The sequence below is a fragment of the Cyprinodon tularosa genome, unplaced genomic scaffold, assembly GCF_016077235.1.
Source record: "Cyprinodon tularosa strain WSP-4 unplaced genomic scaffold, ASM1607723v1 ctg83, whole genome shotgun sequence".
Taxonomy (NCBI): domain Eukaryota; kingdom Metazoa; phylum Chordata; class Actinopteri; order Cyprinodontiformes; family Cyprinodontidae; genus Cyprinodon; species Cyprinodon tularosa.
This window is the reverse complement of record NW_024039596.1, coordinates 667,458-681,740: the sequence shown is the minus strand read 5'-3', so window position 1 is coordinate 681,740 and position 14,283 is coordinate 667,458. Positions and strand designations below refer to the sequence as shown.

General features: G+C 40.6%; 1 protein-coding gene across 1 annotated transcript in view; it reads left to right on the top strand.

Annotated features, from left to right (window-relative positions):
- The first annotated feature begins 7,199 nt into the window (after positions 1-7,199).
- Positions 7,200-14,283, top strand: part of si:dkey-22o22.2 (neural-cadherin) — a 254,121-nt gene continuing 247,037 nt past the window's right edge. The window contains exon 1 of the mRNA XM_038272450.1: positions 7,200-8,576. Coding sequence (XP_038128378.1) covers positions 7,616-8,576 — 961 coding nt within the window. The 5' untranslated portion in view covers positions 7,200-7,615. The remainder of the gene's footprint in view (positions 8,577-14,283) is intronic.

Here is a 14,283-nt window from a genome sequence, read left to right as displayed (position 1 = left end):
AAACAGTCCCTCATTTTGAGATGCTCCCAATTCATGGAATCCAGAAGCCGGATCACCGTTAGTTTCCGAGTATGGAGTAAATTTTGTTCCATTATTGGTGCAAGTAAAGAACATGTTTTGTACATAAAAATATATTTTAAAAAATGCAATCCAGAAATAACACTTTGTAAAAAAAGTCCAAATGAGAAAAACGATTTAAGTGTAACTGTCGTTTTCTCAGATTTAACTCTTTCAAATATTCTTCATTTTGAGTTTTATGAACTGCATTCTTTTCAAATTTCATTCTATAGATCACATTCGCTCAGACACAAAGCTTTCAGATTGACCAACCCGGCAACCGTTGCTTTTGATCAATCGAAGGTGTCGCATAGCTGTAATCGCCATGATCCTGCCTGTAATGTGGATAGAAGCACATCCTCTGCATCCCAGTGCTCTTAAACACACCCCTAGATGTGTGCAACAATCATTCTTGTTGCTGGAAACACGTGTGAATGGACCATTATATATTTCTCCAATTCTTCCTCATTTTGAAGCAAATTATATAAAATATTTAAAAATTTAATTAAATACATTCAGGAAAAAATAATCAACAATAGAGGACATTATTTTATCATTAAAACACTCACGTAGATATTTACTTAATTTGTCCAGAAAATATTGCTTCAATATTTCAATGACCATGAAATATATTTTCTGACTCCATCTCCACCCACTGCTGTTCTAAAAATCCATCTTTTATGCAAAAACAAACAGCTTTATGTCCCGATGTAACACAAATATTTGGGTCTCCATCGCTGTCACGTCGTATGACAGAGAAGTACTGTGGCAGCTCCCCAACGCTCCGCTTACACGTCAGTCTTGTGCTTGAAAATCCAAGATGGCAACCGCCAAAGGACAAACCCAGGACTTCAAAACGGCAGTCCACATGCTAGTGGGTAATGTCACAGTGCTTACATCGGACTCCCTCAAACATTTTGTGACAGTAATAGAGGACAAACCTGTATAGTAATTGGTATTAGAGACCCAGTTGTGTTTTTTACTTCACCATTTTGACTCTGACACTCATTCGGTTATATGTTGTATGCCAGTCTTGTTGCTGCCTGTAAAGGCTGTTTCCCTGCTATTATTCTGCAACTGAAGAGTAAAATAGCCCTGGCAGTTGTGTTCAGCTGACAGACATTGTGCATTAAAGTAGCTGTGAATAATGAAGGGTAGTACTGCTGTAACCTGCAACTTAAACATGTCACAGATTCACAGCTGAGACACAAATAATGGCCTAAATATTGTATCTAGAGGCCTTGGATGTGATAGATGCAGTGCCCTGGAAAAAGCTCATGCCCCTTTCATTTATTTGTATTATCTATTGTAAAAAACAAAAATATCAATGGGTTTTTTGGGGAATTTTGAGGATGGAAAATGCATACATATTAGTTTTAAGAAAACTGAATTATGCTTTTGTTCATATGAAGAAAATGAGACATTTGTGTTGATAAGTTTTGTTTTTTTAAACCTCTTTCTAATTCAATATTTCCTGTGCAAACTGTCGACTTCCAAAGGCACCACTAATGAAGCCTGTGGTTTATCAGCAGTTCAGAGATGTCAAAAGTATCAATGTTTATTACTCAAGTAGAAATCCTACTGTTTAAAGTTGCTTTTGTAGAAGTTAGAGTATCAACTTAAAGCTACAGTGTGTAATTTTCAGCGACATCTAACGTCCAGACTGCAGACTGCAGCAACATGAACATCTCCCCCCCACCGCTTCTCCCCCCCAACAGTACGACGAGCGTTACGGGACAAAATGTCTTCCACGACGTCGGAATCACCTACCTTCTCAAGTGATGAGGTTTGTTTACATAGATAATTTTACAGATAGTATTTCATTAGTCTGTGTAGGGTATAGATTTGATGTAGACTTAAGATAATAAATATACCCGTTATTTTTTCTACGTCGTTGTGACGTTTTGGTGAGCTGCTTTGCATGGTGATATAAACAGACGAAGTAATTGTAGCCATTAGTTTAACAACGAGATTGTGTTCGCTGGAAGAATACCGGTATATATTCCCCGTTTACAGAGTCCAAGTCTTGTTTGTGGCACGGGGGTTACAACGCGAGGAAGAGGGAGAGGAAGAGGGCAGAGAGGCCGGGGTGGGCGTGCAGCCAGGGCCAGGCGAGGGAGAAGTGCCAGTGGAGTGACTAGAGCAGAGGAGTAAAGGCTTGAAGATCTCCAAAGGAGCCGGAGAGAAGTAACCGAGGTATATATCCGTAGCTCGCTAATATGCAGCTTCATATATCTGTCTCTCTCACACTCACACACGCCACTATCAGCTGTGATAATTTTATGAAGCTGTGGCCTTATCTAGGTAATGCTACCAGACATCTTGACAATAGTTTGGTTGAAACGGGATGTGGGGGTGGGGTATTACGTCTATAAAAAGACAATTGTGTGTGTAGGATTAATTACCTGTCCAACAGAAAACTGGCAACTTGAGCGTCACTTTGAAAACCTTTTTCCTCCATCAGTGACTTCCATCGTGTAAATGCCGTGCCAATGTTGATCCGTGTTTTTTGTCGTTTCTTGTCACGCTTGCGTTTATTTTCGTCGTGTTTCCGCTTCTTAGATGACAGGGGTTTGGTGTCCGCCCCTTTTCGTTGTGATACAGAGTAGGCAGGATCCTCCATTCGTCTGATGTTTGGCCACACAGTGCCAAACAGTTTGCAAAGTCACTCACGCCTGCCGCCTTGTTCACCTTTCTTGTTACTGAAGCGCAGTATACCTGCTTCTTCTTCTTCTTTGGTTTCAGGCAGACTAAACGCTTCTCAGGCATAATACTGCCATCTATTGTTCAGTACCGTCTCAGTTCATCTCTCTCAACTTGCTGTAGTTACTTTCGAGCGTAATGGGCAATCTCGCAATCGCTAGTTTGTTGCCTCTGCGCTTGCCGTAGCGCAAAGATGTCTGCCTCCATGGCTGCGAGACCCGCTCCTATGTAATTATAAATAATGAATTCTAAGGCAACGCAAATATTATGGTTAAAAGGCTGAGCTCATAGGTGATGATAAATAACATAGTTATGTATAATATTCAATTTCTGACTTTATATCCCTGTAATTATTACACACTGTAGCTTTAAAGTCGTAGTGAAATGGGTGCTCAACGGTTGCATTTCCGAATTCTCCCGAGTGGTGCCCGACTTTACACAAGCGAATAAAGCTGAATGTGATTGGTTGACTATCAAGGGGGCGGGATTGTTGTGGTGGAAGGTTTGCAAGGAAGTTTGGTTGTGTCCGGTCGCTCGGAAGCATCTTGCTAACCAGTTAGCAACTTAGTGCTAGTAGGTTCCTAATGGGAAATTCCATTGGCACCAATTAGCACTTGATTGGTGACTTGGAAACGACACTGTCAAGGAACGCTATGGACAGCGGAAACATGCAAGAGGAGGAGAGTTTAGTGTCGGAGGTCGTGGACGAGTCTCCTCGGTCATCCATTTTTTATTTAGAGGAGGAAAGCGGGGACGAAGATGTTGTGGAAGAGGACGCCAGGGCGGCAGAAGCTTGGTTTGGTGTAGAAGGCTTCCAGCCGTACATGTTTGAGCCCTTGCCTCGCAACGCTGCCAGTTCTGTTAGCTCTACGCTTGCCGAAGACACAGACGTCCATCCCCGTGAACACTGGGACGGAACTCAGTGGGAAAGGAAAGGATTCTTATTTCTTATTTAAACCGTTGCGTATATTAGCTGCAACATATGAATCAAGATGCTATGACCGAAAAAATTTGATTGACAGATGACCTTTGATATATGATTGGCTGAATTTAGGTGTACAAGCTGAGGTATAACTAACTGGCCTGCATAAGATAAAAAGAAAAACACAGATTATAAGACAGGATTCGTTTTAAATAGAAATTTCCAAAATTTTGGGACATTAACATCTGATAAAGAGTACATTTTTATACATGTTTAAGCCAATATGAATAGGAATTCCCTGCGACTTTAAGCTTTTTATCCAAACAAAAGTGTAAAAGTACAATTTTTAGAACTACTTGAGTTAAAAGTAATGCAGGTGAAAATGTTAAAAACAGACGCTTTACTGCACTACCCTATTAAAGGAAAATTTTTCTGCAATTCTGGGTGATAACTTCTTGGACTTAGTTTTCTTGGTTGTATAACTAAGGGCAACAGTGTCAAATTTAACTTGCATCATCTTGAAAAAATTATTTAGTTTTGTATGTGGTGAACAACAAGTTGGTGCAGCACTGAGTCCACACAAAAATGAAACAATTTTGGATAAAACAAATTACAGTGTTTTTATTGTTTTTATTTATTTTAGCTTCAGAAATGTACAGATCAGGTGGAAGAATTACTTGAAAGGACAGCTGTGCACTTCCTTTATTTAATGTGCATAGAAGAGCGGCAAGAAGAAAGCCACCAGTAAATAATGAGACACAAAAGCTCAGATGGGAAAAGTTAAATATGTTTGAAGATTCTCAGTCATCCAAGTCAAGCTTGAAAAGTTCAGTTTAGGTAACTGGACGTGAAGTTTTCTAGAAGACAACCACCATCACCTGAAGGCTAAAGGACACTAGTTTCAGGACATCAACATCTATATTCTGGGCAAAGAAGACAGATGGCTTGATAGAGGGATTAAGGAAACCATCTTTGTTAACCTGGAAAAATTCTCTCTCAACAGAGGAGGTGATCTTAGACATAAGCTGGCCCCTATTTACAAAGAACCTTTAGGAACAACACCCAGAAGATTCCCCTCTCACCTGACTCACTCTTAAAAGAGGCAGAACCTGTCATGTTGGGATCAAGGTTTCTAACCCACATGCAGAACACACGGACTCAGAGGGAAAAGTTCAACAGTTTATTGAAACACAATGATATTAAAGAACTGATGTTTGGGAAACAGATCCAGGACTGGTCACAACTGGGTTCTCTGCAGAGAGGGACAGTTCGGTTAGATGATCCAAATACTGTTGTTTGTTGAGTAATGCAGGTCTGTACCTGTTCAGAGATTTAGGCTGAGCGGCAGGGGAGGGAACCAGGAGGGTCCAGAGGCAGAAGATAGGCAGAGGGCTAGGCAGAGGCAGGGCTTGACTTCAGACTTTGCGGTGTTCAGATCAGAGTTACTTTCCAGTTCTCTTCTTGAGAGCGGGCAGGCAGGTTCAGACAGTTTGACTTTCCAAGGTTCTTCTGAGATCAGACAGCTGGTCTCAGCTAAGAAACTCTCCCAGAGTTCCAGGGTTCAGTCAGGTTCTTCTTAGGAAGCAGAGAGGACAAAAACAAGTTAGGTTCAGGTTTCAGGGGAGTCAGAGAATCAGACAAGTTGGTTGGCTCAGGCTTGCTAACTGTAACTGGCTTAACACTCTGGCACTGGAGTGTAGCTCTGCCACTACTTAAATGCTGGTCTCCTGATGAGCAAACGAGCCGCAGGTGTGGTAGTCAGCTTAAGCTCCAGGAGACCTAGGGCGCCCTCTGCTGGAGAAAGGTGGACAGACCTCCAGATCCCAACAGAACCCCCTTACAACCATTAATGCCCCAGGTGACCTCCATGGCCAATCCAGTAGTAGGGATCAGGGCTACCTTTTATTTTTTCCCCTAATTCTTTGTTCCACCAACAGTATATTAATTGCAGTGCTCCCCATCACTGGTTAGAACTGAAGAAGCCTCTTGAATGAGAGGAGCAACATCTTCTAGAAAACTTCACATCCGGTTGCCTAAACTGAACTTTTCAAGATTGAAAGCTTCAATGTCTGATTAAAAACACAACATATCACCCAGATCACCCATGAAACGTGGCGTTTGGTTTTTAGCACTGAAACAAAAGAAAAAAAACATCCATGCTGGTAATCAATGAGACTACCACCTCATTTCATTGTTTTGCTCTCATATTTCCTCCAAAAGTTCCTCTTTCAACTTTTTATTTCTGAGGATCTTTACTACTTTCAACCGTCTCATGGTTTTGTAACAATTAACAACTGTATGAGTTAATAGGAAGATGTGTGAGAAAAAAAACATCAAAAAACAAGCAATCCTGTTGAAGTTTGCAAGAAATTTGGAACTGGGATGCCTGTAAATATGCAACCAAAGCAACAATAAAAGACAAATGTTAAAGTCCAGACATAAATACAGATGAGATTCTGATGCAAGTCTAAATAAAGTTGATGATAAAATAACAATTTATGGTTGAAGGTAGAGTAAACCCTGGACAGATTACCGGTCCATCACAGGGCAACACACATGCACTCCTTAGAACCACCAATTAACACAATTGTCATTTTCGGGACTATAAAAGGGAGCAGGAGTACCCAGAGAGAACCCACGCCTTTACAAGGAAGAACTCCATGCAGAAAAGATCCTACACGCTGGGAATCAAACCCAGGATATTCTTCTTACAAGGCAGCAGAGCTACAAACTACACCGCCATATTGTACTATTTTGCAATCATAAAAACATCATAATTTTATTTCTGTAGAGCATTTACTCAGGGAAATGAATAAAATGCATCTGTTGGAAAAACATATTACTAAAGATAGGCAATAAATGTCTTTTTTAAAATCCTGGGTGCACTTATAAAGGTTCCCCTGACTAAACGCTGACATTAGAGACTCAAACCTTGCAAAGAAACAAGTGTGCAGAACAAAAAACAAAAACAAAAAAAAACATCTCATGGTTGAGCAGTAGACCTGCTGCAGCTTGCACATAAAATCCTGGTAAAACGCATGTAGAGAATGAAAAGTGTTTTTTTTATTATAACAAAATATACATTAGATTAAATATCACAATACTTGGATTTATGTTTAATAGCTGCAGGATTCGTCTAAAATTTGAGTCAAAGTCTACAGATTGTTTTCTACAGAAGATAAGCAGCTGAATTTCATCACAGTTGAAAAATAAAGGGCATCCAAATTTTATTTTTGTGATTAAATAAACAAAAAAGCTCATCTTTATTTAAGGAAACTTGACTTGCTTCTCCTACCTGTTTAAATAACAGAGATGGCAGCTGGTAAATAGTCCAGAGGAAAAACAAAAAGTCGTTTATCTCTCTCCTCCTCCCACAGTCTGGAGACCCATTCTTCAAGGGGGCGGGCCTCTGACGCTGCCAGTCACTCGGATCCCGCGCCCTGATTGGCGGCTTCCTCCCCTGGGGGGCAGTGGGCGGTGCGATGGAGCCACATGGATCCAGCTGGATGTTTCCAAGACCGTTACTCTGCTCCATTCTCCGTGGAGTCACTCCTGACACCGTGGACCATTCTCCCGCATCATCAGCATCATCTCTGCTTGAACTTTTTTTTTTCTTTACTGAAGTGAGAAAATTATACTAAGACTTTATTTTTCTTCACTGATCCCTCTTATTCATGCCTTTTTATGTTTCAGAGGATCAGTTTGATCCACGCGTAAAGGTCCTTGTTGAGTGATTTATCCATCAGATGGAGGTCCATTCTCCTTAATGACAGCAAACTTGACTATTTCAAGGATTTAAAGGAAATTATTTAATCTTATAAAAAGCAGCAACACTTTGGGAAAGATACTTTTGTTGTGTGTTTTTAAAACTGGATCTATGTGAGAGAGACACACTTTGCTGTCTTTTGTTGTTAGAACTGTCTTAATGGAAACATGACCAAAGGCGCAAGAGGACCGGTTCTCCTGAACACCCTCCAGCTGCTCCTGCTGCTGCTTCACGTCCCGCCGGCGTGTCTCTCCGCGCAGCGCAGGCACCCAGCGCGTTATTTTGGCCACATCGCTGAGAACTCCCCAGCTGGAACCCCTGTGGATGGGGTCCTAATTCCGCTGGAAGCCGGAGACTGCTCCGGAGCGGACCTCCGAAGCAGCCTGTACGGGAACTATCCTTCTGATTTCAGGATCGTTTTCTTCGCTGGACATCGGGACTCGGCTGGACATTTGACTTTGATGTCCGCGAAGCCTTTGGACAGAGAGTTTATAGCGATGTACGAGCTGACGGTGGAGCTGCCCTCCAGGTGTCAGAGGAGAGCAGCGGTGGTCCAGGTCGAGGTGTCCGACAGGAATGATAATATACCCCAGTTCACCAGCGGGAATAAAACGGTGGAGGTGGACGAGCTGGCGCCTCTTGGAACCGTGTTGGCTCGCTTTGACGCAAAGGACGGCGACGCGGAGAGAAATGGACGCGCAACTTTTTACGCATCACCGGAGTCCGGTTTGCTGTACGTGGTTCCACAGACAGGTGAGGTGAGGCTGGTCGGGTCCCTGATGGGGGTCCGCCAGCTCAGCCTGCGCCTCTACGTTAAGGACGGCGGGGATGTGGCGCTGGTCGGTCAGCCGGTGTTCCTGTGCGTCAACGTCCGTGGATCCGGCAGGGCGCGCCGGAGACCCCGCGCTCTGTCCCAGGACCTGACCTACACGGTGACCCTTCCGGATCACATCAGGGTGGGAGATCTGGTGTTCACCGTGCCGGACCAGAGGTTCGAGCAGCGTTGGTTCGAGGTGATATCCGAGGCTGACTCGCCCGTTCATATCGAAAGGGACTCGGGGCGCATCTACCTGGCGCGCAGCCTGCGGGAACCTGCGGAGGTGACGGTGAAGATCCAGAACCTGCGAGGTAAGAACGACACTTTTATTCTTCCCTACGAGAAAAAGGCAAGTTGTTTGCTGTTGGATGCTGGTTCGGATTCCTGGTGTGTATTTTTTTTATGCCGAATGTTCAACACTGATCCTTAAGTTTCTTAAAACCGTTTTACTTCAGACAATCAACAGGATATATCTCTTATCCAAAGATAAATTACTAAAGAATATCATTGGAAACGTGAAAAAAAGAGGATCAGCAGTTGTGAAAAGTCTTTTCTTCTTTTCTAGCAATAAATGCATTTTATTGATAAAAGTATAAAGAAACATTTCTTCATGTGTTTCTTTGTGAATTAAATCAGAATTTATGTAAGTTTTCCTTCAATCATTAAAAGTACGGAGATGCTTTTTTAAATCATTTGGATGAATAAAAATATCTTCTTCCAGAGGCTGAACCTGCATTTCTCTTTTTTAAGTTCATGACTCAGTTGGTCTTAAAAAAATGATGAAACAGACAATTTCAGGTCAGCAACTCAGTGCATCAAAACAGTAATAATTTAGTGTTGCACTGATGCAATTTTTTGGCCCTGATACAGATACCTGGCTGTGCAGATACGATACCATGTGTTTGAAATCGATGTGTGTGTGTATATATGAAGAACTGCATACTACTTGGATGTAAATAATTGCCATCATGGCTTTGCCTTCCTTTGTGAAGCAGGAAAAAGACGAAAACAAAGTGAATCCAGTAGAACTTTTTATTGCCTACCTGGAATGGGTGACAATAGTTGAATAAACTTTTGGCTCTCGAAATGGTATCGGCAGAGGTGGAAAAAGTACTAAAATATCATACTCAAGTAAAAGTACCAATACTTGGATGAAATATTACTCAAGTACAAGTAAAATTACCCATCAGAAAAATTACTCAAGTAAAAGTAATAAGTAGCTAATTTAAAATGTATTTTAAGTAAAAGTTACTTAGTTACATTAAAAAAAGAAAAAATGTTGAACTGGGACCCCTGTGCTAGACAAAATTAGCAATGCCACGAAACAGGTTGTTTTGCTAATTGGCTATTAGTCATGAAAACTTTGTTTGAAGTACCAATGCACTAAATACTTACCAAAACATGCTTCCGCAGATTAGATGTGGAGTTATTGAATGCTGCCAGTTCAGTCACCTTTGGCAGACACATCTGGCATTGCAGGATGATACTGTTGGCCCTCTTGAATTTAAATGAAAAGCATGTCTTTCAAATGTGGCCAAGGATTTTCGTGGTTTTGGGCAGCAGAATTCGATGTTTCAGCTAGCATTTCTAGTGAAACGTTCTCTGAACCGTCGTCGCTCTCCTGATCCACCTCCATCTCGTTCCCAATCTCCTACAGAAAGACTTGGCGCCTGGTAGCCTAGATCTACATGCTGATCACGTCACTTGCTGTAGAGCTTCTGGGCCCCATTTTTTGTCTTTTTTTTTTTTTTACTTATTTTTTTTACTCAGTAACGGATGGGATTTGTAATGTAACGAAATACAATACTTCACTCAAAACGTAATCAAGTAAAATTTAAATTACAGATTTTAAAAACTACTTGAAAAATACACAAAAAACCTACTTAACACAGTAACTTGAGTAAATGTATTTCATTACTTTCCACCTCTGGGTATCGGTGCCCTATTTGTTGGTACTCCCCGATACCGATACCACCATTCTAGTGCTGGATTCGGGTTCTGTCCGATACTGGTATCGGTGCAACAGTAATAATAATTGAGCTTTTTTGATCTCACAATGGAGAAATTTACCTCTGCATTTAACCCATCCGCATGGGGAGCAGTGGGCTGCCATTGTGCGGCACCCGGGGAGCAGTGTGGGGTTAAGGGTCTTGCTTAGGGAGCCACAGTGGCAGTCTATGGGATTGGGGCTCGGACTCAGAATCAGAATCAGAAATACTTTAATAATCCCAGAGGAAAATTACTTTTGTTACACGCTCCAGTTACAGGCCCCGTCCACACGAAGTCAAAACGGACACGAAACGCTAATATTTTCAAGAATGTTTGTCGTAAAGACGGAGACGTAAAATAAATGTGATCGTCCACACGAATGCATGAAAACGCTGCAAAATGTATGCCAGGCCTGTAAGTGGCGCTGTGGTGCCAAAGCAAAAATAGGCGACGAAATGTTGGGCATGCGCACTAATATTTATACATGGTTGCCCTGCGGGTCCATTTTCGTGGTTCAGTCAAATTCAGGTGCTGAACTATGTGGTCGATATTGCTCTGTTCTTCCTGGAGATATTCCAGAAGAAGAAGATTCTGTTGTAAGCCCGACAGCAGGGTGAGTAGCATGCGCAGCAACCATTCAACACAGTACGGCGCCATTGTTGTTGTGATACTGTGTCGCGCATGCGTGTTTAGAGGCGACGCTGTGACGCATGCGTGTAAAAAAAAAAAAAAAAATGCGGTTAGAGCTTAAAGATGGAAACGCGAAAACGGCGTTTCAAAATCTTCCCACTCTGAAGGCTTAATAAAAAAAAGATCGTTTACAGACCCCCGAAACGCCGGCTTCGTATGAATGAGAGGCTGGTCTGGTGAAAAATTTGTGCGTTTAGGCCAGGGTTCGGCTTCGTGTGGACGGGGCCACAGTTTTATATAATATATACACACATCCAACTATACAATATAATAAAGATAAAAAATAAGAATAAAAAGAGAGAAAATATATACACATATAGCTCTTCTGTATATATATATGTGTACGTATATCTATGCATATGTAAAAATGAAATCCAAATAAAGTGAAAAACCAATTAAAGTGATAAATCCAAGTAAAGTGATGCGTGGTGTGCAAAAATAGTGCATAAATGTCAATTACGGGGGAGGGGGGGGGCTGAATCACTTGAGGGAGGCGTTATAGAGATTGATGACCACAGGTAGGAATGATTTCCTGTGGTGCTCTGTGGTGCATCTGGGTAGGAGGAGTCTTCTGCCTAAGAAACCTCAGGATTCCAAGCTCTATGCCACTAGACCGCCATCAAAAGTTGGTGAATACAACTTCAAATCAGGCCTCAGTATGGGGTGTGGGGGGGGGGGTCTGTTTGAAGGAAGCTTGATGAAACTGATGATCTGCTTGGATTTTCAAAGACTTCTTTCATCTCCCAGGTTTAATGGGACAAGAATGCTTTGGTGATGTCAGAGGAAAATGGGAAGACATGAGGAATATTATCTCCCTGAAATATGAGATGCACTCAGATTTCCTCAGACTTTCCAAAACTAAGAGTGTTTTCTTTTAAAGGTTGCCCTGTCTGTGTGATGAGATTGAGATTGATTCAGTCGGTAAAAAAAAAAGAGCAATCTGGAGTGGTTTTATAAACCTTTTAAAGGTCAATAACAGAGATATTTTAAGTTGCAGCTTCAGAAACGGTTTCCACTGACACTGCTTTGCAGATTTTTCCTCCGTTAAGGACTGAGAGGTGTTCATTCAGACCGCTGCATGTAAAGGCCCATGCGTTGGCTCTTTTCCAGCAGTTTGAATTGACCCCAACCGTCAACGGCTGCTTTCCTTTCTTTCATTCATTCCATACAACCATCTCTGCCAAGAGTGTGTGTGCGTGTGTGCAAGAGACAGAGAGAGGGAGAAACAGAGAGGAAGTGTGTCGGATTGTGCCTGTTGCCAGCAGACTGTTAAAGGACAAACGATGTTTAGTTTTTAAGGTGTGAGTAAACACACCTCGAAACACTTCACACACAGATTTTCAGTTTTTACGGTAAACCGAAAGGAAGAGAAGGACGAATGACTGGAGTCTCCCTCATGACAGATGGTTGAGACTCACCAAAGTTTCTACTGTGGCTGAATATTCAAATCTTTAAAGGCTCCCAACAAAACGACATGAGGATTTTATTTATTTATTTATTTTGCTGAGCATGTTGGTCTTCTGCAATGCAGCAGGATCTCATTTGCATTTATAAAGGTCACTTCGTCTAAATAACAGAATAAGTTGTCCCGCGGTCTTCTGAAGCATTTATCTTATCTTCCAGGATTAGTTAAGATACAGATTGAGGATTTAAATGTCTTAACCCCTTATGGACGGGTGAAACTTATTAGCTTCATAGCAGTTCCAGTCTAAATACAGCCAACATGGTTTATGTAGAACAAAAGTGTTGCTTCTGGTACTGAGGATGCCATAAAATGAGCTTTAATAACATTCAGTAGTTTGGAGAGGGAAAAACACTTATAGTTTGGTTTCATTCACATCATCTAAATCTGAATAAGGTTGTAAAATGAAATAAAAATGCATCCTTATCAATGCATTTCACAAGAATGGACAAAATTTAAATGTTATGATTTTGGGTTTGAGGCTTTTTATAATTTCCAGGTAATTAAGGAATTCAGTACAATTAGTAATAAGTATAATTTCAGTTTGTTTGTAGAAAAGGTCCATTAAATGTATTTATCAGCATTTTTCTATATTGAATCCAATGATAACTTTACAGTTTTTGCAATTTTACCGTTTTTCTGCACAATTTGAAGCACTTTTAAATGAAAACCTTAAGATTGTTCAAAAACACAGGTTGTACATCAAATTCTAGCACTGTCTCCTCTTGGCAAAGTAAAGCATAGCAGCTCGACGTACGATACAGCGAGTTGTCAAATATTGTCAAATTTAAACACAAAGATGATTAAAAAAGTCATGCTTGTTATAAATTTTTCATCGGTCTTTTCTTAGCAACAGAGCATTAATGAATTAGTCCACAAGTAAAACAAACTCAAGTGTTATTCCCTATATGCCTGGTGTCGCTAATTAGCATCATACCTGAATTTGAAATAAAAGAAGGAAAAACATAATCTGAAAAAGAGAAATAAAGAAAGATCTAATTAAAAAAATTAAAAACAAAAATAGAGTTGAAAAAAATTCAAGTGTCGAAACAAGTCATGATAAAAAAAAAAGAAAAGCGACTCTCAGAACCTTTTTTTTTATTAAGACCTTTTTCAAAATTTAATTTGTGAATTGCTTTTTTATCAAATTTCAAATAATGGAACAAAGTTCACTCCATACTCTGGAAAAAAACAGAATCTAGATAAGTAATTTCTTCTTAAAATTTGTGTATTTTTTCTTGAATGGAGGAGATAAGAGACATTTTGCCAATGAACAAGACAATTTACATTTAAAATAAGAAAATACAATTGCATTGTCTTATTTCAAGTGCATAATATCTAATTATTTTTTTAAAGAGTAAAAATACTCATTACAATGGCAAATCATCTTATGTATCTACTCAAATTAAGGGTAAATACACTTAATTTAAGACATTTTTACTGATTTTTAGATTGTTTTTGCAGTGTAGCTCTAACTGCGACTGTCACACACTTATTATAAGTCCAGATCTTTATCTGAGGCTCTACCTCCTGTTTATATCCACTGACCACAGTCGAAATGCAGCTTATGACCAAGTGTCTGATTCAACAAAACACAGAGCAGAGTAAAAAAATGCACCGCTGAGGAAGACTAACGACACGTTCAATCCACCGATGGTGCGTCGCTCTAAAACCGTAGAGGTTGGATTACTTTTCACTCAGCATGTATACATTTTCATTTTCTGGTTGTGTGAAACCAGACTGACTACAGATGTCACTCAGATGTTCCAGTTTCCATTTATTGTGTTTCTTTCTTTCTTTGCAGCATGAGTAATAGGTTTTGTATGTAAACATCTGGGGTTTTCCTTTAGAAGGAATTTACTTTTTGAGGCATTTAG